We start from the raw sequence: 26,201 nt of genomic DNA, 5'->3' as shown, positions 1-26,201 counted from the left end.
TAGCATGACAGTGATCAAATCTTTGCTTAATCTGGCTTTGCCTTGGCTGTTTTTTCAGGCTTCTGAAGAGCCCACTAAAGGAATGGTCACCCTTTCTGTGGTTTCACAGTATTTATTTGAAGAAGATCACAACTCGCCTCAGTTGCAGGCCTTAGCTGAAAGATTTCCCAACTGGACTTTTACCTCAGGCTGGGTCTCCACCTATGATCAATTTATCTTTTAACCCAGAGATAACACAAAGGTAAATTTTTTCCCATACATTGGATGCAGCTTTCGCTCATAAGGAGTTGGGAAGAATGAGTATTGTTGACAAAAAATACTGTGTAAAATACTTCAGCCACAAAGGTATTTCTATGGCAGCTTGAATACGTAAAAGGGGGTGGGGGCATGGGGAGAGAGAAGGGAACCTTTGTGGTTTTTATGCAAAATATCACCTACTTGAAAGCTGCCTTTTAGGAAGTGGTTTTAGAGTTGCCGTCCTGGGCATCTTGCAATAAAAGGGGCTTTGCACAGGCATTCCAAGCACAATGTAAAACCCTCCACAGGCTTTAAACAACCCGAGTTCTGCCTTCCAGTAACATTTTGATTCGTTGTGTTCTTAATCAGCTAAAGTAAGGCTTTGGGTTGGAGACTTTTAAGACTGTACATCATGGAAGATAAAAGAAGCGCCAGTGATCGTTACAGTTCCAAAGTATTGATGATGCCCATTTAGAACGCCATCTATAATCAAAGCTCTTTAAATTCTTAACCACAGAGACCTTGGCTATTGCTAATTCTTGCCTGCTCTGATTTTATGGTTTTTCTTTCTAAAAACTTCTATATGTCCCTTTGGGGCATTGTACTGATGCTCGACTGCAGTGTCTCTGAGTAGAAGTTGGACCAACCCCAAAATGCGCTCACTTTTCTATGGGGATCAAGTGGAATGAAGGCCAGGCTGTATCGGATGCAAGCGCACAGTGCTATTGTCTCTTTGGACTTCTGAGCACTGAGCTAGCCACTTTCGCCTTTTGTATGCAGATGTCTTATCTGTGTGTTGAGTTTTCGTTCTTGGCAATACCAGCTATTCAGCAGTTGTTAAAATTGTCAATAGTCAGTTCCTATTCTTTAGTTGCTTTCTTGCAAGTTAGTAGAAACTACACATTTCCACTGTGTTATTAGAAGCTTGCAGGAAATCAAGTTGCACATGCTTAAAATGTGCTCCTTTAAAATATGTTGAATTGAGGAAACTCTTGTTCAGAGAGATTTTGAACACAGTATGCTCATCTGTAATTCCTTCCACTTAAGATTACATTGCTCTACTCTGTTTCTATCGAACTCAATGGGACTTGCTTTTGAATAGGTACGTGTAGCATTAATGCTATTCATGTTTGGGATTTTGCTATTAATGACTTCAGCTTCCAAAGCCCAAATATTTTAGTGCACCGGGGGGAAGGAAACGTGTTCCAAAAGGAAACATGTTGGGAAGAATTTGCCTAGGAGGAGGCTGAAAACAGCCCGCCATGAATTAGAAGCCATTTGCAGGTGAAATAAGCAAAATATGAAGTGATATAAAAAAGAAAATTATTTGTTTCAGATCCACACAGTAATAACTTCGGACAGAAGGTTCAGGTCCCATCAAACAGTTTTTTTGGGGGGGAGGTTTTTAGTCAGATCATAGAAAGCACTTCCAGTGGCAACCAATATAAAACCCTTTCCCATTCCTACCTCTTCTGCTTCCTTTGCATAGTGAAGGAAGAGGGAAAAATGGCATTTTCATCAAAATGAGTAACATAGGCTGGACAGTCTCTCTGCTGGAGGACATGTAAAAGTAGTAAAAAATACTACTCTATTCTCTAGAGCAGGTGTCCCCAAACTTGGCCCTCCATATGTTTTGGGACTACAATCCCCATCATCCCTGACCACTGGTCGTGTTAGCTAGGGACGATGGGACTTGTAGTCCCAAAACATCTGGAGATAAGGGTTTGGGGATGCCTGCTCTAGAGTATGGGAAGAAAATCAGTGCTGTGGGCAGAAAACTTCCATTTCCCAGTTAAGCTATAGTAGGAAGCTGTAAGGCTATGTTGCCCCTTTGAGCTCCTCAAGACTCAGGTTTGTGGTGCTGCTGCCAAGATGCCAAATCACACAGCGTACAAAGCATGTGCCTGTAGTGGCTTTCACACAGGTGGGGTAGGAACAAAACCATATGCAAAGGCCAAGATGAGAATTAGCTTACTGCAATTCTACCGTGAAGTAAGTTCCCTTTAAGGGAGTTACCTCCCAGTTAAAATAATTAGATCAGGATGCTATTTGAAATCCCTGGTTCTTCAGCTTTACTGTCCAAATATTCTTTGATTTTTCCATTCAGATGACTTCTCAACATTTCCATTTGCCTCTTTTTTTAAAAATGTCACTAATCCTGCATTGCGTTAATATTACCTTATTAATGTCTTGGAAAATGTTGCATAATTATAATTTGAATGCTAAGGTCAACGCCAGCCTTGATGCCTGCGTGCCACTGAAACTAGCAGTTGTGCATTTAGCTTCTCCTTTCCTCTCTGTAGCCTCTTGTATAACTTGTGTCATAACATTGTGGGCTTCATTTGCCTCTCTCCGTTCTAAATCACTGAATGGTGATTGGAAGGAAATTGAGAATCCCGTGATATCAGAACACAAGGCGTGTTATACTCCCCGTTACAGAGGGGTGGGGAACCTAAATATTTGGCTGCTCTATTGTGAGAAATGTTTAGTGGAATGCATCAGCTGGTCCTAAGTAACAACACTGCTTTGTACTTCGAACTCAAATATTTCAAGCAAAGTCCAACAAATTGCCTATATTATTACTGTCTTAATTGTTGTAGCTACAAACCTACATTAATATGTTATATTAAAAAGTGCACAAACTCTTTGCACTAAAAACAACTGGTTTTGCATGTAGTATTTTCCATTCATTAAACAAAAAAAACTCGAGAAAATAGAGTGTTTATCTATCCTTGTGCGGATCTTAATGTAATGCATCTTAATGTACTGCTTTTGCAACATGCGTTTAAAATCTCAGTGCACCTTTTGCACATAGTGTGTGTTCTTCAATAAACCGAGATTGGAGAAATTCAGAACTCACCAAGCCTTCCCCCCAACTGATTTACATTGTGCCTCAAAACTTACATAATGGTTTGAAAATGACTCTGCATGATGTAAATATGGAGTAATGAAAAATACCTACATGTCTCAGAGCATGCTTAGGAACATCAGGGCAAGTAATAACTATTTTGTTCCTTGAAAGAAAAACTTTGCCTAACTCAGGTTGTATATTTTATTAAGTAGCAGAATGAAATAGTGGGATGCCTTTTTTGTGAACTCCTGCCTTTTTTAAAAAAGTACTTAACTGTTCAGCACATGAATTCTCTTGTTGATCATTCTATCTTGTCTTCCCTTGTTCTAGCATTGCACTGAAATCCCCAGTATGGCATTCTTCAGCTTAAAAGTTCTCAAGGATAAATTGAGTGTGTGTGGAACAAAAATCCTGCAGTTATTGCTCCTTGCTAGCCTAACTATGGGCCTGGTTTTTGTCATATACATTACAATATAGCTGATGAGTTGTTAAATGTGTGCTTGGGTGTACCACTTCAGACTGCATTTATGGAGCTCATAGGACTGTTGTATTCTAAAGGTAAAGGTAAAGGTACCCCTGCCCGTATGGGCCAGTCATGTCCGACTCTAGGATTGTGCGCCCATCTCGCTTAAGAGGCCGGGGGCCAGCGCTGTCCGGAGACACTTCCGGGTCACGTGGCCAGCGTGACAAAGCTGCATCTGGCGAGCCAGCGCAGCACACGGAAACGCCGTTTACCTTCCCGCCAGTAAGCGGTCCCAATTTATCTACTTGCACCTGGGGGTGCTTTCGAACTGCTAGGTTGGCAGGCGCTGGGACCGAGCAACGGGAGCGCACCCCGCCGCGGGGATTCGAACCGCCGACCTTTCGATCGGCAAGTCCTAGGCACTGAGGCTTTTACCCACAGCGCCACCCGCGTCCCACCCCAGAAACACCCCTCTTTGGAGAGGGTGCCTGCCAGGGAGATTGGTCCTAGCTTTGCCTTTTTCCAGCTGTGCTAATCTTCCGCGCAAGAATCCTTTCTTTTCTTTTCTTTAAAGGAAGCAATCTACCTATGAGCCCCTCACCTGCTGCCTAAAGCGGTACATATATGCTTGCCTTTGTCTTCTGTTTGAGAACCAGGCCCTGGTTACAGATGTTGGAAGAAACACACAAGAGCTCAGAGAATGGAATGTATGTAAAAGATAACCAATGCTAAATAAATTGATTTTGTGAAAAGGTCTTGTTTTCTGGTCTAATCTGTTTAGGTGCTTCTGTAGCTAGAGTCAAGGATGGGTACAGCCAGTAGATTTGTTCTTAGGTTTTCTTCCCAGTTTCAGGGGAAGGAGAAGGGAAAAGACGCCTTGCGTTAGCATAAGTCATTGCACAGGCTTCTAGTAGCATGACCTTGCCAAGACAGGCTAGTCTTGAGGTCAGTGGTATAAGCAGCAGGTAGCAAACAGAAACCTGGGCGAAGCGTTGAGCAAAATTAAAGGTAAAACCCTGCAGGGGGTGGGTTGGCGCAGTACTCATCAGCATGCCTCTTAATGCAAGAGAGGCTTTAGTGAGTGGACATTACATATTAAAAACAGATTAAATATTTCTACCTGGAAAAAATAAAAGCAGATGCTTATTCCCTTCATGTTACACAATGCAGCATGTCAAGCTAACAAGAAGTATGGATTGTTACCTCATTTCCACCCTTCGTCATTTATTTGAAAGTTATTGCACATGTACCAGTACTAATGGCAAAGTCTAAGCAACAGTAATAAAACTTATCTAGTTACATTTATCCATTAAAAGACAATTTGATCTTGTCCCCTGGAAAAATATACAAAGTTATAATCTGTATTTCTATGCTCCTTCTGAATGTTCAGAACACATTACCAGTTCAGAATTCATATAGAGAAATGTATGAACAAACTGAGGTTGTGGCAGACAGTGATGCTTCTGCATAATAAAATGGTTTTGGTCCATATCAGTATTCATTATACCCCACATTATAAAAATAAGTGTTAGTTTTTGTATAAAAAGTAGAAGTGTTGCATTTCTCTTTTTTTCCTGTAACCCCAATTGCACAGTAGAAACCAACCAATGCCTAAATTTTAATACTGTTACAGGTATTTAATATTATACATATTGGGGGCAGCAGATAAGGGGAAAAATAAGTACCTCAAAGCAACCATGAGCCTCTGCTGCAGTCAGCTTCTCTTTAACATTGTTGTATGAAAGTTAAAATAAACATTTGCAATTAGTTACAAGTATATGCATTATAAAATATTTGCAAGGTGGTAGTTTAAGTATATACACTGTACATTGTCACTAGCCAACCTTAAGAGCAATAAGGTGGTTCTATTTACATAAAACTAGTCTTGAGAGAGAAAATGTACAAGTGAAATAAATAAGAACCTTCCGTTATTTGTTTAAAATCTGCTTAGGATACATCTGAATAGGTCCGAAAACAAAACGATGTCCCTAGCAACTGTTCCTACTGCCTTGGAAGAGTTCGGTGAAGGTCTTGTTGCATCCTGATGGAAGTGCAACTATGCTTCAGTTTTCCTGGAATTAAAGGTCAAAGCATGCAAGACAGAAAGGGCTCGGCTTCCCTTCACTGCAATACAAGCACCAGAAGCATGAACAGAATATACAGGAATATTCACAAAACATACAATGTATTTTACAATTATTTAATATAAAAAGTCTAGTGATATCAAACAGCATAATCTATAAAACAGATAGAGCGTAGCTCCATCAAGCCATCGTTTCCGGCAATCAAGCTAAGCAGAACATATGAAGTTGTTATCCTAGTTAGCTTCATTGTTGATTTTTTTAAAAGTATGGGTTCAAAAACCAGGCAAGCTGAACATTAGACAAACACTCCTCTTAAATATTGTCTCGTTTTCCAGAGGGGACCAGTTTAATTTAGAACCTCCGGATATTAGGCTGCATTCTTCTTGCATCCCAAAGGAACTCAACTTGTGCACTGATATATATGTCCTTCTGCATGATCAGTTATCCAAAACAACAGGAAAATATTTGAGGACAAGGGGGGGGGGCGGGGCGGAAAAAACCAAGATCTCCAAAATAAAATTATCTTGGTATGAAAACTACAAATACGATATTCTTGCTTTCCACATAGCCAAGTTTATAGATGAAAGAGCCAAGACTGCTTACTAGGAAGTTTTCACAGATTTAAGAAGGTTCTCTAGTTAATGCATTTTTTAAAAAACACACCAAAAAAGCATTAAAAAAAAGAAAAGTTTAACTGTTGAAGGCTTTGATTACTTTCCCCCCCAAAAGCAATGTTCTTAAACGCCATTACTATGATGCTGTGCTCTTATTCATATGATCAGCCAAAAGTTTTCAGGCAGTGTTAGGACACAGTGCAGTCATAACTGCCTTCTGGGAGTGGGTCCTCTTCTTCCTCCTCTCCAATCATGTCCTCATCGTGCCGCGTCATGGTGCTACTGCCAGGGTCAGTTTGAGGACTGGCACTGTGGCCAGCTGAACTTCTGTTTTCTTCTGCCCTCGGGCTGGCTTGTTCTGCTGCTCTTGAGAGGATTGCGGGCTGAAAGGCTTCCTGCTGCACTTGTTCCTCTGCTATCTCGCTCAGTTTCTGGAGCTGGGGCTTGAGGACGGTTAAAAATGGCTTGTACCCAAGGCTAAAGGACATAAAAGAGAAAAGTCGTTCCAGTTAATTATCTTTAAACTCCTAATTCGGGCTTTGACCTTCTCCTGGTCATTAAAGTTCAGAACACGATGTACCTCGCACTAAACATACTCAAAACGTTTTGCTCATAAATTAATGGCTGTGGAAGCACTTTTATAAGTAAAAGCCTATATTTACTCATATGGTGTCCCAAGTTTCCCTTATTACCCTGAAGGTGCTCCCACCACATCCCAAGTCACAGTGATTTGAGATATACATGTGAGTGTCTGGAGGCGGTTGGAGGATGGATGGCGGCTAACAGATTGAGGTTGAATCCTGACAAGACAGAAGTACTGTTTTTGGGGGACAGGAGGTGGGCAGGTGTGGAGGATTCCCTGGTCCTGAATGGGGTAACTGTGCCCCTGAAGGACCAGGTGCACAGCCTGGGAGTCATTTTGGACTCACAGCTGTCCATGGAGGAACAGGTCAAATCTGTGTCCAGGGCAGCTGTTTACCAGCTCCATCTGGTATGTAGGCTGAGACCCTATCTGCCTGCGGACTGTCTCGCCAGAGTGGTGCATGCTCTGGTTATCTCCCGCTTGGACTACTGCAATGCGCTCTACGTGGGGCTACCTTTGAAGGTGACTCGGAAACTACAACTAATCCAGAATGCGGCAGCTAGACTGGTGACTGGGAGCAGCTGCTGAGACCATATAACACCGGTCTCGAAAGACCTACATTGGCTCCCAGTACGTTTCCGAGCACAATTCAAAGTGTTGGTGCTGACCTTTAAAGCCCTAAACGGCCTTGGTCCAGTAGACCTGAAGGAGTGTCTCCACCCCCATCGTTCAGCCCGGACGCTGAGGTCCAGCGCCGAGGGCCTTCTGGCGGTTCCCTCATTGCGAGAAGCAAAGCTACAGGGAACCAGGCAGAGGGCCTTCTCGGTAGTGGCGCCCGCCCTGTGGAACGCCCTTCCAGCAGATGTCAAAGCGATAAACAACTACCTGACATTCAGAAGACATCTTAAGGGAAGTTTTTAACGTGTGATATTTAGTGTATTTTTGGTTTCTATGGAAGCCGCCCAGAGTGGCTGGGGAGGCCCAGCCAGATGGGCGGGGTATAAATAATAAATTATTATTATTATATTATTATTACCCTGCTTGTTCTATGAATAGATACAACCTGTTCTCACACTACTGTTTAGTTTTTAATATCATGCCGTTTATATCATGCCTATTATTGAGGTCACTGAACAGTTCCTGGCTGAGACAGGTCCAACATTAAAAATTCATCCTTTAATCACCAGTGTACTTCAATGCTATGTTGAACTGCATGTGGATTTATTTGGCAGACAATGGGAGGGGATAAGGCTCATGAAACTTACCAGTCTGTAGAGGCCCATCTATCTACTGCCTGCAATCCCATCTTTATGTTCTGCAACATCTCTCCATCAACCTCTGAAGATTGCATTAGGCTAAAAACTTGACTGATTATTGAAGATTCCCGGAGAATAAGGCCTATAATAATGCACCAGTCCAGACATCCTGCTTCCATAAAAATATGAAGCAAATACCTACAGAAGAGCAAAAAGTTGAAGCAAACAGGGTAAGGCAAAACAAACTTTTTAACACCACTGCAAGACTGCTGCAAGATTGGCTTCAAGGAGACGCAGCAAATACTCCTCACCCCTTTACTACAAATTCCAACCTAACTTACCGCAGCTGAACCTGTGATTTATGTGGCCCTTTACTGGCCAGCTCCAAGGAGATATGTTCCAGCTCGGATTGTGTTAAACTCAGTGTTGAGAAGTTCTCATCCACCATCGTCCAGTCTCCGTCCACGATAGAGCTTGTTTCCGTCAGGTCTGTTGCTGAACCAATGCTACATTCATCACCTGTTGAAACACTTTCATTTTAATGCGAAACTTAGAAAATCAGTACAGTACTGATCATGTCTGTATAGAGAACCCAACAGAATGGCAACCTTGAGTCTGTGGTTTCCAAACTGTTAAAGGGAAGCCTTGGCTTTCCCTTCAATAAGATCAGTAATTAAGACAACTTCTCTGAAATAAAACTTGCCAACCACGGCTGATTTCCACCCGTAATACTGAATAGGTTTTAAAAGTGTGCTCAGACTTCACACAGACTGTTAGTGAGGCCTGTTTAATACCCCAAGTGAAATGAGTGAACATTCTACAATATGCCCTGGAATTCTCCACGGCACACTATGGCAGTCATGCTCTAAGCATTTCTAAGCCTAGATCCATCCATTATTACCAGCACTGTTTTTGCTTAATCCATTTCCTTCTGTTCTTTAAGAATTCCAGAGAAAGACTAGAAAGCAGAAGGGAGCCGCGGGATGTGCAAAGTATTCCCTGCTCCCCTTTCCCTTGAGAAAATCTGGAACTTAAATGCATTCTCAAAGGAAGCCAACTGTGGGGATGAAGGACTCACATACCTTTATTTAACAAAGGGGAGAGAAATGCCTCCTGCATGTGAGGACCATGGGAAGATGCTGCATCCATTTCTCTTTGGGAGGAACTGATGGCACCGAGCCAGCTGTGACTTCGTGGCACATTTGGAATGCCACTGTCCACTTCCATGTTCAAAAAGCTGTCAGCAGACTGGGATTTTAAGAGTTGTTCACCTATTACTGGAAAAGGACGCACATTAATAAACAATGGCTCCTGATAGCCAATGAACATGTGTCAAGATTTCATTCTATAGGACTCTGAATCTAAGCCAGGTTGTGTGTGTGTGTGTGTGTGTGTGTGTACACCAAAACAATTAAAATTGCCTATTGTAATTATTTAAGCGCAATGTAACTTGTATGCAAACCAATCTCTGAAACTCTCTCTACATAGTGAGATCAACTTTTGATTTAACACAAATACAGCTTGGGAATACGAAGGAATAAGGAAGCTCTAGGCAATTCTACTTCTGTTCCTTCCAGATTTTGGTCAGGCCTAGAAGCTGCTTTTACTTCCTAGTTGTGGAAACAAAAAAAAACACACACACTGAGGATAGAGTACCTGTCCTGTACTTTCCATTCTTGAGAGGAGAATTTATGGAACAAACTGGAATAATTGGAAACGGCCAGAGGAAGTCGTTGTGCAGTTTCTTCAAAGCTGTTACAAAATCCTCTACACGGGCAGCTCTGGTGCGCTCCTTACACAACCAGCCTATCAGCTCAAAGCCCAGCTGGGCAGCAAAGCAACCAAGGTCCTTAAGCCTGATTTCTTCCAGGAGGCGCCGGGCGTGTCGCCATAACATCATATCAATGTACATATTCTCGGCACAGTCGCTGTCTTTACTCCACCTATGGAGAGAATATCAGGACACATGACTAAAACCCAGTTAATTTGAGACTAGTTTCCACAGTACTTCTTTGCTGATCTATGCCGTGTCTTCCAAGGATTCTCACTGTGAGAATAGGATACTAGGAGGCCCATGAGCTTGATCCAGCATGGTCTTCTTAGGTTCTCAAGAGACTAGGAAGAGACCTTGTACATTCCGTTCTACCATCATGAGGATTATAGCCTCTGGTATCACATTACCTTTTGCCGGATGGACCAGAGGGCATGCTCAAGGTTTTCTGCAAGTTAAACTTGCCAGGAGGAAGGCTTTCTCCGGATTGGGACAAACTAATGCTGCGATTTCTGAAGAATTCAAAGCCACCACTTGAACTAGGTTCCTACATGGAAGAAAGCATAAAGAAAAATGTTATACAACAGCAGGGTGGGGCGGGAGGCATGGCCTGAGAGCTAAGAGAAGACACATCATTTTTTTTAAAAAATCAGAATTTACAATATTTATTATCTCTTGATCAACAACGATTTAAGCCATATAAAGTTATTACTTCCTTATTTCATTTTAATGTAACTTGTCAATTTTGACATAATATGGTTTGTTCTCTTATACAGCTGTAAAGGCAAAAGGGGCTAAAGGACCCTTGGGCGGTTAAGTCCAGTCAAAGGTGACTATGGGGTTGCGGTGCTCATCTCGCTTTCAGGCCGAGGAAGCCGGCGTTTGTCCGCAGACAGCTTTGCAATTCATGTGGTCAGTATGACTAAACCGCTACTGGCACAGTGGGACACCGTGACGGAAGCCAGAGCGCACGGAAACGCCGTTTACCTTCCTGCCACAGTGGTACCTATTTATCTACTTGCACTGGCGTGCTTTCGAACTGGTAGGTTGGCAGGAGCTGGGACAGAGCAATGGGAGATCACCCTGTTGCAGGGTTCAAACTGCTGACCTTATGATCAGCAAGCCCAAGAGGCTCAGTGGTTTAGACCACAGCGCCACCTGCGTCCCTGTACAGCTTGAACAGATGATACCCTTCAGTGTCACATGGAGCACATTCTTTCTGCTATTAAGTATATATTAAATTACTCTTTGATAATTACCCAGTAACATATATGACAGATCTATCGTGTTCATCTAACAAACCTGAGTTGTTGGTGTAGGAGGAGGTGTCTCTGACTCCCCAGAGCCAATGGCTTTCAGAAATCTGATCATGTGACGACAGAGATCCCACTTTCCCTGCTCCAAGGCAGTATTGAATAGCAAAGTTGCATGCTGCCTACTAACTGCTGGAACTTCCATGTTCTAGAGGCAACACAAAACACTTTTAGATGGGAGCCACTGATGTGAGAGTTCGTATATTATTTCTCTTACAAGGTTCAAGAAATAGCTCCTGTGGAAGAAATCTTTTTTTAAAAAAATGAGGATTGTGGATGGAAATGCACTTTGGACCATATGTCCTCCATTCACTGTGGAAATCTAATTTTACAAGGACAGGAAGAAACACCATGGACAGAATAATTGCCACACACAGGAAGAACAAGGATATAGCTTGAGTGCCTCACTTGTAGTTTTAGAAATCATTTAATGTGTCAACACGAATAGAAGTTACTAATACTGCAGTTGTTGTATAAGGGATTATTATTGTGATCCGAATGTAATTGAAATTAATAAGATTTTGGAATGCAGAAATAAAGAAATCATCAAACCATCAATTCTAGCAAGCGAGGGGGCCACTTATGGTGCATCTTATGGAGCGAAAAATATGGTACTTCCATTCACTGCAATGGGTCTATACTCTGAATAGAACTTAGATGGATATAACGCATACAACAAGTAAAATGGCCCATCGCTTTTGTGCAGCATGCTCGCAGCATCTCCCTTTGGAGTAAAACGAATGAATGCAGTTACCTGTAGAATAATAAGGTAAGAAGCAGCTGTGTCTAAGTCCTGGGCCATCAAACACTCTTCAAACAAGTCTTTTGGGTTCCCGACAGCAGCAAAGAGATAATTCCACAGGGCATATTCTGTCTTCCTAGCACAATGAACAACTGTCTGCAGGAAGAGGGGGAACTCTGTGATGAATTTAGCCACAGTGGGAAGCAGAGGGTCGGGAATGGGATCCCGCGAGGTAGCTTCTTCTTCCAGCACTTCGTGCAGCATCAGTTCGAGCACGTGAGGAAAGTACGGTAACGTGGCGCAGGAGTGAGCCAAAAGCAAGGCTTGTTCGCCCAGGTTCCTTACCAAAAGCTGGCGTAAAATGTGATGGAGGTAGATCTGAGATGTTCTCTCGACAATACAGAAAGGGAAGAGAACCTCTAAATGTTCTGCGGCGCTGCTGTGAGTGTATAAACAGTCATAGAGCACAGTGTCATTCACAGCACCAAGAACCAAGGCATCTTCAAACAGGACGGCCAAGGGGTATATGTTAATATGGAAAGGCAACATGATCCGTCTTGAAAGAAAGGAATGCGGTTTGCGGTGGTCCCTGGGAAACAAAGGAAGCCAGACTTTCATACCTGAGCCACCGCAGCTGAGCCACAGAGCCTCCAGTAAGTGTCGTTTCTGTTTGTTAGAACGGCATGTAGTCCAAACATTTTCAACAGACTGGGCAAGAACAACTGGAGCACAAAATGGCAGCTAAAAACAAAAGCACAATTCCTTTAAAAACTACTTTCTTTTACCTTTTCATACAAGTTTATTCTAAAAGTCTGGTGTGAGCCATTCCTTTCCCAGCCTCATTTTCTATCTCGTAGTGAATATGTGTAAATATTAGATTACTAGTTCACCCAGATCTCTCCTTAACTAAACAGTTTTCACATTTCTCTTGTTACCCCTTAATAGTATTATTTTATTTTTAAAAAGCAAGCAAGAGCACAGTTCTAACTTGGAAAGGTAGCTTTCTCTATTATTCACCTTGTTAATCTTCAATAGTAACATAACATGGCTATAAGTATACAGAGGTGAAAACACAGTTTGGTAAAGTACTACAAAACTAATGTCCAATTTGCTAGGAATTCCAGAGGCTCATTTTAGTCCCCCTTTTTCCTCCATTGGCAAAGAGACCAGAGTGTTTCACACAATTATTTATGTTTTGCGACAAAGGAATGTGTGACTGTATATACATTAATCAGAGTCAGTCTCCCTAAGTAGCTGTGGTAGGCAGGCATGTGCTATTTAAAAACAAAAAATGAAAGAGTTTACAGTGAGAATCTGTGCACAAAGCAATTTTTTAAGATAGTTTGGAAATCAAGTACATACAAAAGTTGGAGCTATCCATTCAGAGAGAGTCTTAGATGGTTTAACTACATGGTTCATGCTGTGCTATAAACCCCTGCTACACATTCACAATGCATATTCTTTATACTGTTTTAGAAAAAGATATTCTCATAGGTTAACTCACAAGTTTCCTTTGGTTGGGATTACTCTCCTTCTCTCTTATCTGTGGACCAGATCGATCCCTCTGCACCATAATTAACTGTCCTGCTAAGTTTAACATGATGCTCTCTGCTTCACAGGCCTTAAAAAAGATAAAGCTCTATTACTTCCTTCATCTCTATAGAATCTATCCCTTTTATCCTGAAATGTGAATGGGTTAACACCACAATAATAATAAAGGCATCTTAATGTAGACTTGTTTATTCATCCATCCTCATCCAGTCCACCACTGATCACAGACATGAAGGACATCACTGGCTCACCCGGATTAGATGAAAAGTGAAAACAGAGCTGGGTTTCTTCAGCTCCTGGGTGACACCCATCCTTGTTAGTCCCTCTGACAATCTCTTCCAGTGGTTTTGTGGGGGGGGGACCCTTTTGGCTCAGTGGGCCAGGTCCTTATTTGTTTCCACCCCATGGGCCAACTCTGACATTATACCATCAAGTGATAGACAAGTGGGTTGTTCTGCCCACCTGTCAAAGTCCCTTGCGCAGTGCCCCCCAGTGCCCCAAAGCCAGCTGGAGAAGTGCAGTGCAAGGGGCTCTGCCATTGCTATGCTCTGCATATTACCATCTAATTGAAGGGGCCAAATGTTAGCTCCCCAAATCGGAAGAAACAGCCCCCCCTTTTCAGGTGCCTACTGGCCACTTCCTAAGTTGCCTTTGATTCTGTGGGGAACACGACTACACAGCCAAATTCCCGTAGAAGCGGCTTTGCTAGCCCAGCGTTTGGCATTTGGGAGATGCTGAACACACACCGTGCCTTCCAAACAGTTCAATGTTTTAAAGATTAAAAGCAGCCATTTAGATTGGGCCCAGTTAAACTGGTACAGAAACAGTGTAATAAGCTATGATCATCCAGCCCTAACAAGCAAGATTCCAAGTTATCTCCAAAAGCAGCTGTGCTTATCTCTCATGGATGTCACTAGTACCTGCCTTTTGCTTATGCAGGGTCACAACTAGTGTACCAACCTGAGCTGGTAAAAAACTCCTGGATGCCATCACCACTCATGCTTCCACAAGCAGAGCTGAGTCCAGAAGAACTCCCAAACTGTTAACACAGCCTTCAGGGAGGGCTGAATCTGATTCTACCCAGAGGTGGTTGCACTTCCCCATCCAGATCAAGGCATTTCCCTATCTACAGCACTTAAATACCCCTTGGCAGATTTAGTGAGCAGTAGGCTTTAGAATCATAGAATCACAGGTGCTGAAACTTTGCTTAAAGGTCATGAAATCACATGCTGCTGTAGTAAATAAAATTCAAACATCTCTCTGGACAGTTTGTTTAGTTTCAAACGATGTCTTAAACATTGTACCAAGAGTTGTCTCACTGATGAAGCAGCCCTCAACCTGTCACAGTTTACACAGCAGAGTTACTGTATATTTCCCCTGCAGTCCTCAAAAACTGTACCTGTACATACCTGCTGTGGCATTTTCAAGCTGATGCCGGTCTCTGTTCTCACGGATGTTAAAGTAACAGACACAACAAGGAAAGGGTGAGGGATATATCGTGACATAGAAACCTCCTGAAGAACCTGAATACTGGTAGTAGGATTGGGACTGAAAGGCAAAGGCAAAAATGGTGACAACGCTCCTAGCCGTACAGAATAATCATTTCTGCCATCTGCTGAACTTAAAGATCAGGATAGGGAAACGAGAGCCACCTTCCACCAGCGGCAACCTTCCAAGAGCCACCTTGCTTGTGGTGGGTGGACCATGAAGCAACAGTGGGTGAGGCCAGAGACTACCTTTGCACAGTCAGAAACATCCCACCTGTGCAAAAGTCTGAGGTTTATGCGTTCGCTCCCCCTCCATCCAGGTAAGAGGGATTATTACAGTTCAAGGGCATGTTGCAACTAGGCAAAGGCACTTCCGTAGGAAATAGAGCAGGGTCAATGAGGGGTGCAGCCTGGGGATAGGTGTGTGTGATTTGGGGGAAAGAGTCCTGAAAGCCACATTTGGCCTCCAGGCCTGAAGTTCCCTATCACTGTTGCAGAGATCCTCCAATATCTTAATTCATCTGTCTGATAATCTACAAATAACGAAAAAGGCTCCTATAATTAACAATGCTATCCATAAATATTTTAGGTAGCTGTTCCCTATGGGCAGGATTCAACTAAGCAGTTGTGTGCATGGAATGAGATCTACTGGACTTCTCCCCTGCTAACACCCCCTAAATCTGCTCTGGAGGTTTCAGGGAAAACCCAGGACAGATTTCGGGAAAGGAGTAGGGGAGAAACCCCATTGTGTGAACAGGCCTTGAATTCCACCCTGGGTCTTATTCAAGCAGCAAATAAAATTGAGGAGAGTCTTATTTACTACATTTATGCCCCACCTTCTTTCAAAGAGTTTAAGGCTGCACATGAGGCTTTTCGTTTTATTCTCACAACAAACCTGTGTGGCAGCTTAGGCTGAGAGAGAGAGAGACTGGCTCAAGGTCACCCCAATAAGCCTTGTGGCTGAATTATCACTCTGACCACAACTCCACAATAGGCTATAAACTTAGCAACTACCCAAAATTTTAGCTTGGCATGTGAATTTTCTTGATGCTAATGCTAAAGGGAAATGGGACGTCACGTTTAAAGTCTGCATTCCTGGGATCTGGTCCTCAAGGGAGTTGCACAGGTGAATGGGGCATGATGACAGAAACGGACACAAATATTCTTTGTCTCAGTGCTAACTACAGTATACAACTGAGCTTGTAAAAAGCTGCCTGCTTTTCAAGATGTTCCAGGAAGGGTTACTAAATTTTAACCCGCCCACCCCTCTCCTTCTCTTACACACAAACACAAACTAAAAGCAACAATGAGAAAAAATGTTATAAATAACTGTTTTCATAATATACTTACCCATTAGGTTTTCTTTTAATACTATAAAGGCAAATAGAACAGTCTGCTCTAAACAAAATTACTATGTCCCGAAAGACACTGAGTAATAATGTTTCTGCCTGCACTTTGGTGATATGGGCAAACGCGTTGTCCAGATTGGCTGTTCGCAAATACACCCTAAGCTGAAATATAGAAAAAAAGCACCCCACTGTTATGAACTGTATGATAATGAGTCTAGGCAGAAAATGGATTTACGAATACTCAAGACCCAGCCGCAAGAGAATTTTGTTAAGCAGTCTGCTTTTGACCTACAGGTTCATCAACAGAATCCATGGCCTCGTTATTATGAATTGGCATTTCAGGGGCGGGGTGACTGCAAATGTCCCCCTAAGCACCCATTATTTATCCCCACCTCCATTCTTCTACTATTAGTGGTGGGGCAGGCCAGGTAAAGAGCACATGGCATAGGTAACTCAGAGTACAAACTTTCAGTACAAACTTAAGAACCATGAAGTTAAAAGGAAAAATTTCCATAAAAAAGTAAAAAATAATACTACTTTCAGGAATTAAGCTTTCAGAGCTTAAGTGAATTCTACTGGTAGATGTAATGAAACCATCCTTCCCTGACTGACAGTAGCATTAAGCACAACAACTAGCATATTGTCAATTAAAAAACCCCATGCCTTACCTCTTCTTGGCGGTCACTTAAGTTATAACATGCAATAACAACAAAATCATTCCACCAGGCTAAGCCACCAGTCACAGTCATGTTTTGTTCCTTAAAGTTAAAAAAAAAGCAAGGATTAAACAACATTTCTTAAAAACAACAACTTTCATCCCCAGTTTATCCATAAACGCTAAATACATTTGTAAACTTGTGTTTATCACTGCAACAGGAACATAAGCTATGAATCAATAAAATTCAGGTTCACAAAGGCTCAGCTAAGCACTTTACTGCTTCAGCATCCTACATACTGTTGTTGTTCAGTGTGGACATGGCTAACATAAAAAAAGAGAAGTAGCAACACGTACAGAAAAAAATGTCTTGTGCTTAATCAGACCTTTTGCCCAATTGGCCTAGTATTGTTTACTCTGATAGGCAGCTCTCCAGGGTCTCTTTCGCATCAACTGCTATAAGATCCTTCTGACTGCAGATAACGCAGGTTGGACCTGAGGCTTTTAGCATATAGAGTATGAACTCTGCCAATGGCCAGGCAGCATTCCACTCCATCCACAGTATGTGGAATGTGTGATGCTGCTGCCTGGTTAAAAGTCAAACCAGGTGTGTTCATCTGGCTTGAAAGTCGTGGTGTGGAATTAACAGAACGCAGAAAAACAGGGAACGAAGACCTCCCCCTCCTTATGTGATTGCATCCCGCTGCTCTGAGCAGTTTTATTCCCGCCAGCTCATTTCTGGCATCAAAACTGAGCTGAGGAGGAGCAGCTTAAAGGAGAAGAATATTGCAAGCAAAGGGGTGGGTGGGAAGAGTTTTACTTCTGCTTTTCTTATGCACTCCACTTAGTATACAAAGTTAAACCTCTATATCCCTGCTTTATAGACAAAAGAGACAAGACTGGTTTTGGTAAACATGTGCCCATTTGCTTTGGCCCCCAGTGGAGAGGTGATCACCCTGTGCCTTCCTTAGTCATCTCTGCACCTCTCTTCCAAACTGAACTCCATCAGAACTGTCTGATGATTTAAGGTTACAGCAAGAGCAAGTTGCGAGGCATCTTGGCCCTATCAACTGCCCATATCTTCTTTTTGCATCACATATTATCAGCAAGAAGTCTAAAACTGCGCAGTCTATTCTGTCAGCAAGAACGCTGACAGCTCCCCTTTTTGCTAGATAAAAACACCACCACTATTGCAACAGGTAACTGTTCTATGCTTCTGCAAACAGCTCTGCTGTTTGGATCCTTTAGGAATCACTATAGGAAAAGCTCTGTTTCTTGGTAGGCATACCCCCTTTCCCTTGAAATATAAATTTTATTTTATTTATTGCATTTATAGCCCACCACCTTCTGTAGGAGCTCAAGATTCTTTCCCTCCTCGCTTTACTCCCCACAACAACCCTGTTCAAAATTATGCAGAATGCCTCACATTTCACAAAATCTAATTATTCAAAATTATTTGAATTTAGGAAAGCATTTTTCTAACAGTCGCATTTCTTCATTCCTTCATATATATATATATAAATAAAACCACTACTCACCTGGGTAATGTTTCCAAACAGTTTCCATTTTTTGGAAAGCAAAGAGTAATGTGCAAAACCAAACTTGCCAACTACAGCTACATTCTGCCCCATCTTATCAATAGCTGAAAACTGTTCACAGGAAGGAAGGAAAGAAATAAAATTTTGTTAGAGCCTTAATAGGAACAATGAGACACTGGTTCACTACTTGCTTTCTCTACCCCCACCTCTGTAATGACGGCTAATGTAAATTTCCTCATGCTATATCATTCCTTTAAAATTTAATCTTTGCATTTATATATAATCCAAAGTTGCAAAATAAATATTTTTAAACAACTCACCCTTATAGGCCAATTGATCTCTAAGTAAGTATTGTGTATCTTAAAAAGAGAAGGAGGAAAAAGAATTAACAATCATAATAAAAAAATTACTACCATTTAGCATGCTTTTCTTTCAGCTATTTTCAGTTTTCACCTTGTAAAATCCTACATGGCTCAAATGCAAAACTTAATTGCAATTTGCTTTGGAAACAATGGCCACATGGAGGTACCATTCAAGAGCAAGGAAAGACAATTCGTATGTACAAGATTAGCAGTTTATTTTTCTTCCAATGCCATAAAATCATTTTTAATTAGGAAGGTACTGTGCAAGTAAGACTTGTCATTATCAGGATTCTTTGTTCTTAAAGAACAATAGATACCACTGGACAGGACATTGGAATTTGATATATAAGACTTAGGCTCAAATTCCAACACAGCTAAGCGGCTCATGTTTTCATCTTGGAAAGTCATTAGTTTTCACCTGATCCTCTCCTACTGCATTGCAACAAGCATATAATAAATAAATAAATGACGAGACGAAGAAAACAGTAACAATGCCAACAAGGCACCTTACCTGTACAACATGCCAATGTCTATGCCCTAATAAAGTGCTTAAACCCTGAGAATCTAAGCTCCCATCTGAAAAATGGCCTCTTTCTCTGACAGCTTTATGTTCAGAGTGTGTTGCAGAATTTCTAGGATTCTGAGCTTGTATTGCATCGCCACAGTTCAAGTACAAGCGATCTTCTCCCTGAAGGAGGACCTGCTCCTGGTTGCTCTAGGAATATAGGAATAAATGCTTCAAGTTAGCAAACAATGAACAGTAAGAGAAATCAATAAAATTCCAATTAAAATGGATTAAGTTACTAAAGAAAATTGTTTTAAAATGGAATCACTTTCATTTTTGAAAGGCTTTAGTTGGAGAGTGACTCTTGCATAGTAGTGTTACTAGGGGAAACAGGGGAAACGTTTGTTCTGTAATCAAAACAAGAATAAACTTGGCCAAAAATGCACGAAAAGTTACTTAGAAGTATAATACATTAACAAGAAGATTTACGCATACTTACTATGCAAGGGTTAACTGTGAGTGCACTCTTGATGAACTGAAACTGTAAGATACCAAAATGCTGGGATTCATTTTTGCCCTCTCTCTCCATCCCAGAGCTATTTGCATCAATCACCCATAGATGATAGCCTTCTGCTCCCCAACTCTGAAATAAATTTAAAAAAAGATCAATTATTTAAAACTGCTGGGGGGGGGGGGAATACAGGAGGGGAAAACATTTTGTAGCAATTTCCATGCAATAATTCAGGGGTCTATTTTAAGGCTGTCCAAAAATATGGGTTTGTTGCCTTCCTCCTCCTTTTCCACAATCCCTTTCTTCTGCTGTTCCTTATGCTTTCCCATTTGTTACTGTCTGGTCTCCTCCCGACCCCTCCAATGCCCTAGAGGTGACACATACAAGCTTTCGTCATGCCAGCAGAAATGGCAGATGAGACCACAGCACAAAAGTTAGCCCGCCAACCATATTATATAGCACTTGTCTTGCCCATCATGATCACACACTAGAACAGGCATAGGCAAACGCCAGCCCTCCAGATGTTTGGGACTACAATTCCCATCATCCCTGACCACTGGTCCTGTTAGCTAGGGATGGTGGGAATTGTAGTCCCAAAAATCTGGAGGGCCGGAGTTTGCCTATGCCTGCACTAGAAACTATATGACCACATTTGCTGCTACTTTTGCTAGAGGAAATGCAAGGTGGTGCCAAGTGGGACAACAGCTCAAAGATTCACCCAGACAGAAATAATTTTAGGGAAGCCTCAATGGACTTGAATGCAATTCCTTGATTAAACTAGGTGGCAAAAATAATCCTGAAAACTGCTAAACTAAAACAGAAAGGGAAAGTGCTAGTCGTATACAATGGGTTAAATCTAGGTAGGTTTATATGGGATGTGCTTAAAATGAAATTTGACCATGCCACATGCATGTGACACAGATAGATGCTCAAACAGTGCTTACCATAGAGCTGATCTTCAGAGGGTCTTTTTTGGTACCATCAGACCGATTACTTAAAATGAAAACAAAACAGAATCAAACGAGGCTTTTTAAAGTGTTTATATGGCACGCATGTTAACAAGAAGGGATTTTTTCTGTACCCAGATATATTAAACTGAAGGAAAGGCCCTGTCTTTGAGAAAGTACATACCTCCTATTCTATTTTCAGAATATCAAAATTTCCCTCTCCCAATTCTAGTGATTCTTAGCAAATGACAAACGTTTTCTCTGATCCACCAGATATTTAAACAATATAACTACAACATGCCAAATTCAACTTTCTAGACATTGCATTGGGCATGCAGATGACCAGGGAGCACTTCTGCAACCCTAGGTACATCCCAGTAAAAACAAAAAGCAGAAAAAACCTACAGAAACCTACAAGACCTACACTTTCTAACTATAGGTGGGAAACAACCGATCATTTTCAGCAGCTCCAATCGGTTAAAAAGAAGGTGCTGATGAGGTTAAAAATGGACAAATTAAATGAGAGGAGGGGTGGGCAGATAGGAACATGGGATGTAGGAAAAGAATCTATGGGAAATGTGCAATTCAGAAAGAATAAGCTTTTGTGGCCTGAGACAAAGTCTGATTCCAAAACATTAATAATATTTTTAAGTGTCTTATTGTTCTGATAAAAACAAATGCAGCCCAACATAGTGTATTGAGCATTTTACTGGTCTATTAAAAATCTATTTTAAATGGTTTGTTGAGCTACTAGAAACAACACGACTATGGTCATGGAAGTGTTGCACAAAATACAGAACAATGCACAATAAATAAAATGCTAAACAGGAGATGCGTTGGGCTGTTTTGCGAAGCTTCCTCAGTTACAACATTGATTAAAAGATACTTACGCAAAGTCTCCTCCTAGAGTACAGATAAGCTGGGCACCAAATACACTCCATAAGGAGAGGCCTCCACATTCCCAAGTCACCATAACAACACAACTATCGGGAGACCATCTGATTAGTTTAACAGCTCCGGTTTTATTCCAAATGTCTATTGAAAAGCAGAAAAATCCACAATGTAAGATCATGAAAAGCTGTGCACTTGCTCGTTAATCATTTTTTAGAACGCTATTTATGGTAAATTATTGATACTCAAAAGGCACAATCCAGTCGAATCAGGTTCAGCTACGCATAGAGAGCTCCATCTCCCTCCCAATCCCTAACAGTATGAGGACTCAGAAGATGAGTGGCAGATGCATGCCTTTCACATTCCTGTTCTTACAGGACACACACAGGCTCTTAGCTTTTTGGATCCCTGCCACAATTCCTTTCAAGTTAGTAAGTCAATTTTGCAACCAGAAATTTACAGCTGTCGTCCAGGCACATGAGACAGCAAAATGAGACTTCCAGCTTTACATGACACACTTGGTCTAAACACACTGGTGCTAGGTAGCTGCACCGTGCGTATTTTAATCACCAAAACACAAATTCTATGTCCCTGTGCTGTATAAATAGTAAAAGGAAATGAGGTCAGCATGCAGAACTACTAATCTAGAATTGGGAGATTCTATAGAATTCTATGGCAATATTGTAAGCGTCAATATTTTAAGGGAAAGACCAATGTTCCACTGGTTTTCAACAGCAATGTATAGACAACTAAAGTAGATTTTTAACAAGTAGTAATTCAGAAGTGATTGGAATAGAGAAAGCATAGTTGTCTATGGGTTAAAAATTACCGGTAACCCATACTTAAATATAGTGCTGCCTTTGAAGGTAAAGGTAAAGGTACCCCTGACCGTTAGGTCCAGTCGTGGACGACTCTGGGGTTGCGGCGCTCATCTCGCTCTATAGGCCGAGGAGCCGGCGTTTATCCGCAGACAGCTTCTGGGTCATGTGGCCAGCATGACTAAGCCGCTTCTGGCGAACCAGAGCAGTGCACGGAAACGCCGTTTACCTTCCTGCCAGAGCAGTACCTATTTATCTATTTGCACTTTGACGTGCTTTCGAACTGCTAGGTGGGCTTATTGCCACTTGCCATCATTTGCCAAATGACTGACTTGCTACACTGAATCAGAATGGGCTATATCAGGAATGCCCAAACTTGGTCCTCCAGTTGTTTGGGGACTACATTTCCCATCATCCCTGACCCCTGGCCTGACCCCTGGTCTCGTTAGCTAGGAATGATGGGCGTTGTAGTCCCAAAACAGCTGGAGGGCCAAGTCTGGCCAACAATGGGCTATATTAATAAAAAAAAACTTTAACATTCCGTATCCATCTTTGCATGATCAGACTTACCAGGATATTGTTTTGGTGTTAACTCCAGTTTATGAGACAGCTGCATGGCCCCCGTAGAATGATCAATTGTATAAACTTGCACTGAACCACTGGAAAAGAACAGTTTTCCAGCATTTAGAAATCTGTATTTTCCATGGAAAATACATTTTCCAGGAAACTAAGTATTTTAAAATAAATCCATTGTGTTAGTTTGTGCACAGCATTAGACTGTAAACAGAAGTTGCAATCCTATGTAGAATTACTTGGGAGTCAACTAAACTGCAATAACCAAATACAAAAGAAAGCAGTAGCACCTTAAAACTGATACACCCAAGAGCCAGAATTAAACAAAATAATTCTATAAAACTGTTAACCCGAAAGTTCAATGGAAAAGAAAAGCCTTGAGAACTTCCACAGCCTCTCAGACGGAGTTGGTGAATAGATTAGAAGGAATGAATTGCTATGCAGTTTTGCCCCACTAATCAGGTCTAATGGCAATGAAAGATATTTTAAGGCTGTGTACTAAGTATATGTATATTTATTTTGGGTTTCTCAATATTTATAAATCAAGTGAAACCGCATGTAACAATAGTCGACCTTCGCATTCCAAAATCCTGTTTATTCTTCAGGGAAGTGTTTACAACTGCCTGCTCTTACCAGCTCATTCACTAGGCATTTCTCACACTGCTTTGCCATTTCCATCGCCTTCAGTAGTATCTCTATATAATCACCTCCCAAGCTACAAAGGGAAGTGCTAGTGCCACAACTGCTGAGCATCTTGTATCTTTAAAACATGGTTTCAATAGGTTGGTAACCCTAATGAGCAAAAGCACTAGGTCCAACCTGTGTATTTGACAACCTGGTAAGCCAGGGGTTGGCAACCTAAGGCCCATGGGCCACAAGCAGCCCATGGGGGTCATTTAACCAGCCCATGGATCCCCGCCACCCGCTCAGTCGGCTCCCATGCACCGTGCTAAACTGGCACAGCGCAGAGCAGGAACCGCCTTCCACAATGCTGGCCGGCTTGCCATTGGCTGCAAGAAGCTCTACGGAGACAATTCAAACCTGGATCTTGGCAGAGAATAATTAAGTTTTCTCAAACCACTTAGCATTGCAGATTTAATGGGAAAGAGCTTTTGTTGCAACTATAAAAACGGTTCCCTCGCCAAGAAGGCAATACAGTACGGGGTGGAGAAGCCAATAAAGGAGAAGATCCAGCAGAACTGAGAAAACCAATTCCAATTGGGAAATGGTTCTGCTTAAACAGCAGAAATACAATAATGGCAACACATGTTTACAGGCCTTACCCTTTTCCTATTTTTTGCCTGCTACAAGATCTGTAGCCCAGATCCTTGGTATGTATGTGTGTGAGTGTACTCCTCTGTGTATATTAACTTAGGGTTAGTATGTAAGGTAGTGTAACACCTTAACAATTTTAAGGAAATATAGCTTTGAACCTACATTTGAACACACACAGCAACATTGCTGTTTAAGTTCACTATCCAGTTCCATCCCCAAAACTGAACTGTGACACAAAAAAACCTTATATGACAGGAACATCTAGACTGTACACATCTTGGGAACACAAATAAAACATCAACCAGCTCAGTTAGGGTTTTAGAGATCCCTTAAAGAATATGACTTTTATATATCCAAGCTAAGAGTTAGCACCTCAGCTTTCTAAAGCGGGACTGTTTCATGTATGTATTTCGAAAAACCAACGTTCTACCAAAGACACTCAAGTTTTAGTATGTCAAACCATACAGTACTATTAATAATTAGGGCTAAGAATTTCCAGCAACCACCTGTTCCTTAGTTTTCAAAGTTAGTGGAAAGTAGCTTATGATATCCCTCTGTTAAATGTTCCAATAATCAAAATTGGGGAAATAAAAGTGTCTGCCTGCCCCAGAAATGTACAGCATCAATTAATTCTGAAGCAACATTAGGGGTGAGGGAGGATAATGTGGAGAGAGAATGAATATTGGTGGGAAGAAGACCAGACATATGTCATGAACAGCCACATATATGTGCATCGCACAGGCATATTCCTGACAAAACAATCATTTACTTGAAAAGTCCTAAAAAAAAAAAAAAAATTCTGGACAAAGCAGAGTACTCTACTAAGTGAACAGGTAAAAACAGGAAGCTATTGCCAGCACTAAAAAGGGAAATATTTTCCAGATCTGATATTTTTACATATTTAGACATTCTGAACTATGCAAAGAATGTTAAGCATTTACTTATGGCGGCAAGATTATCTATAGCAAACAACAGAAAGCTCAGTATTTCTCCAGTATGGCATGCAATTTCCTAAGTGCTTCATTTCATGAATGTGTCTCAAGATATAGTTTCCCCAAGATATAACATGTTTTGTACTTTTCTTTAAAGAAGAGTACAACATTTTCTAGGACACCTCTTAACCAGGGATCCAGAAACTGTAAGTACAGCTTTATTTAAGAGTAGATAGGCTACAGGAGATACCAAGTTCATTCCTTTCAGATTCCACACGAAGACATGCAACTTACTTTGTGCATCCAAATGCCATCAACCTGTATTTGTTATTTACAGCCACACAGGTTCCATCCAAAACATCTTGTGCCCAAACGCCATGGAGCTGCTGCAAGAAACATTACAAAGGATTTTATCCCATAAACCTGTTCAGTTTTGGCCACAGGCCATGTTTGTGCAATCATATCTGCAATAAACTGTACCTATATGCAGCCCCAATCCCTACTGCTTTGCTCCTTTATTTGTGTGAGCAAGCAAACCAGCTAGAAAGGTACACTTAACCATAGCATCCTGCTTTGTCTGAACTTGAAACTATGGTTAATATCTTCTACATAAACCACGACCGGGAAGCCAACTTTAAACAACAGCTTTCAGATCATGGCTTGGAGGCCATTAACCTTAGTTTCCTGTCTTAGACTTAATGGGAAACTGTGGCTTCCAGGCTAGTTTCACCAACTGCATGGAAGGAAGAGCAAAGCAGTTGTGGGCTGATGCCTGAAGGTTGCAAATGCATTGGCTTAACAGGTCAGCCATGTGAATGCACTCACAATGTGCTACATTTTGAAGCTATGCATATTGTACACTTGAAAATTACTGTATTTTTCGCTCCATAGGA

The 26,201-nt window shown here is 41.5% G+C and overlaps 2 protein-coding genes across 4 annotated transcripts in view; one reads left to right on the top strand and one right to left on the bottom strand.

Annotated features, from left to right (window-relative positions):
- The window catches only part of ERMP1 (endoplasmic reticulum metallopeptidase 1), a 41,101-nt gene extending 36,798 nt beyond the window's left edge, over nucleotides 1-4,303 (top strand). The window contains exons 15-16 of one of the 2 annotated variants that reach the window (XM_083593099.1): nucleotides 59-241; nucleotides 4,126-4,303. In XM_083593099.1, the coding sequence (XP_083449225.1) occupies nucleotides 59-223 (165 nt within the window). In that variant the 3' untranslated portion in view covers nucleotides 224-241; nucleotides 4,126-4,303. Of the gene's footprint in view, nucleotides 1-58; nucleotides 2,173-4,125 lie in introns of those variants that run through there. The other variant, XM_083593098.1, reaches the window with a different exon arrangement.
- Nucleotides 4,304-4,755: 452 nt separating this feature from the next.
- RIC1 (RIC1 homolog, RAB6A GEF complex partner 1) overlaps nucleotides 4,756-26,201 on the bottom strand; it is a 42,905-nt gene continuing 21,459 nt past the window's right edge. Inside the window, exons 7-26 of one of the 2 annotated variants that reach the window (XM_083592838.1) lie at nucleotides 25,603-25,694; nucleotides 23,099-23,187; nucleotides 21,710-21,854; nucleotides 20,817-20,865; nucleotides 19,861-20,004; nucleotides 19,368-19,571; nucleotides 18,815-18,853; nucleotides 18,495-18,605; nucleotides 16,970-17,059; nucleotides 16,303-16,463; nucleotides 14,875-15,013; nucleotides 13,419-13,535; nucleotides 11,927-12,655; nucleotides 11,162-11,320; nucleotides 10,270-10,406; nucleotides 9,745-10,031; nucleotides 9,171-9,365; nucleotides 8,430-8,607; nucleotides 8,098-8,286; nucleotides 4,756-6,726 (exon numbers count right to left, since the gene is read on the bottom strand). In XM_083592838.1, the coding sequence (XP_083448964.1) occupies nucleotides 6,438-6,726; nucleotides 8,098-8,286; nucleotides 8,430-8,607; nucleotides 9,171-9,365; nucleotides 9,745-10,031; nucleotides 10,270-10,406; nucleotides 11,162-11,320; nucleotides 11,927-12,655; nucleotides 13,419-13,535; nucleotides 14,875-15,013; nucleotides 16,303-16,463; nucleotides 16,970-17,059; nucleotides 18,495-18,605; nucleotides 18,815-18,853; nucleotides 19,368-19,571; nucleotides 19,861-20,004; nucleotides 20,817-20,865; nucleotides 21,710-21,854; nucleotides 23,099-23,187; nucleotides 25,603-25,694 (3,543 nt within the window). In that variant the 3' untranslated portion in view covers nucleotides 4,756-6,437. The remainder of the gene's footprint in view (nucleotides 6,727-8,097; nucleotides 8,287-8,429; nucleotides 8,608-9,170; nucleotides 9,366-9,744; nucleotides 10,032-10,269; nucleotides 10,407-11,161; nucleotides 11,321-11,926; nucleotides 12,656-13,418; nucleotides 13,536-14,874; nucleotides 15,014-16,302; nucleotides 16,464-16,969; nucleotides 17,060-18,494; nucleotides 18,606-18,814; nucleotides 18,854-19,367; nucleotides 19,572-19,860; nucleotides 20,005-20,816; nucleotides 20,866-21,709; nucleotides 21,855-23,098; nucleotides 23,188-25,602; nucleotides 25,695-26,201) is intronic. The other variant, XM_083592839.1, reaches the window with a different exon arrangement.

This window comes from Podarcis filfolensis, assembly GCF_964270895.1.
Source record: "Podarcis filfolensis genome assembly, chromosome: 17".
In the NCBI taxonomy this organism is placed as follows: Eukaryota; Metazoa; Chordata; class Lepidosauria; order Squamata; family Lacertidae; genus Podarcis; species Podarcis filfolensis.
Note: the sequence above shows the minus strand (reverse complement) of the source record. Positions and strands in the feature narration are given on the sequence as shown.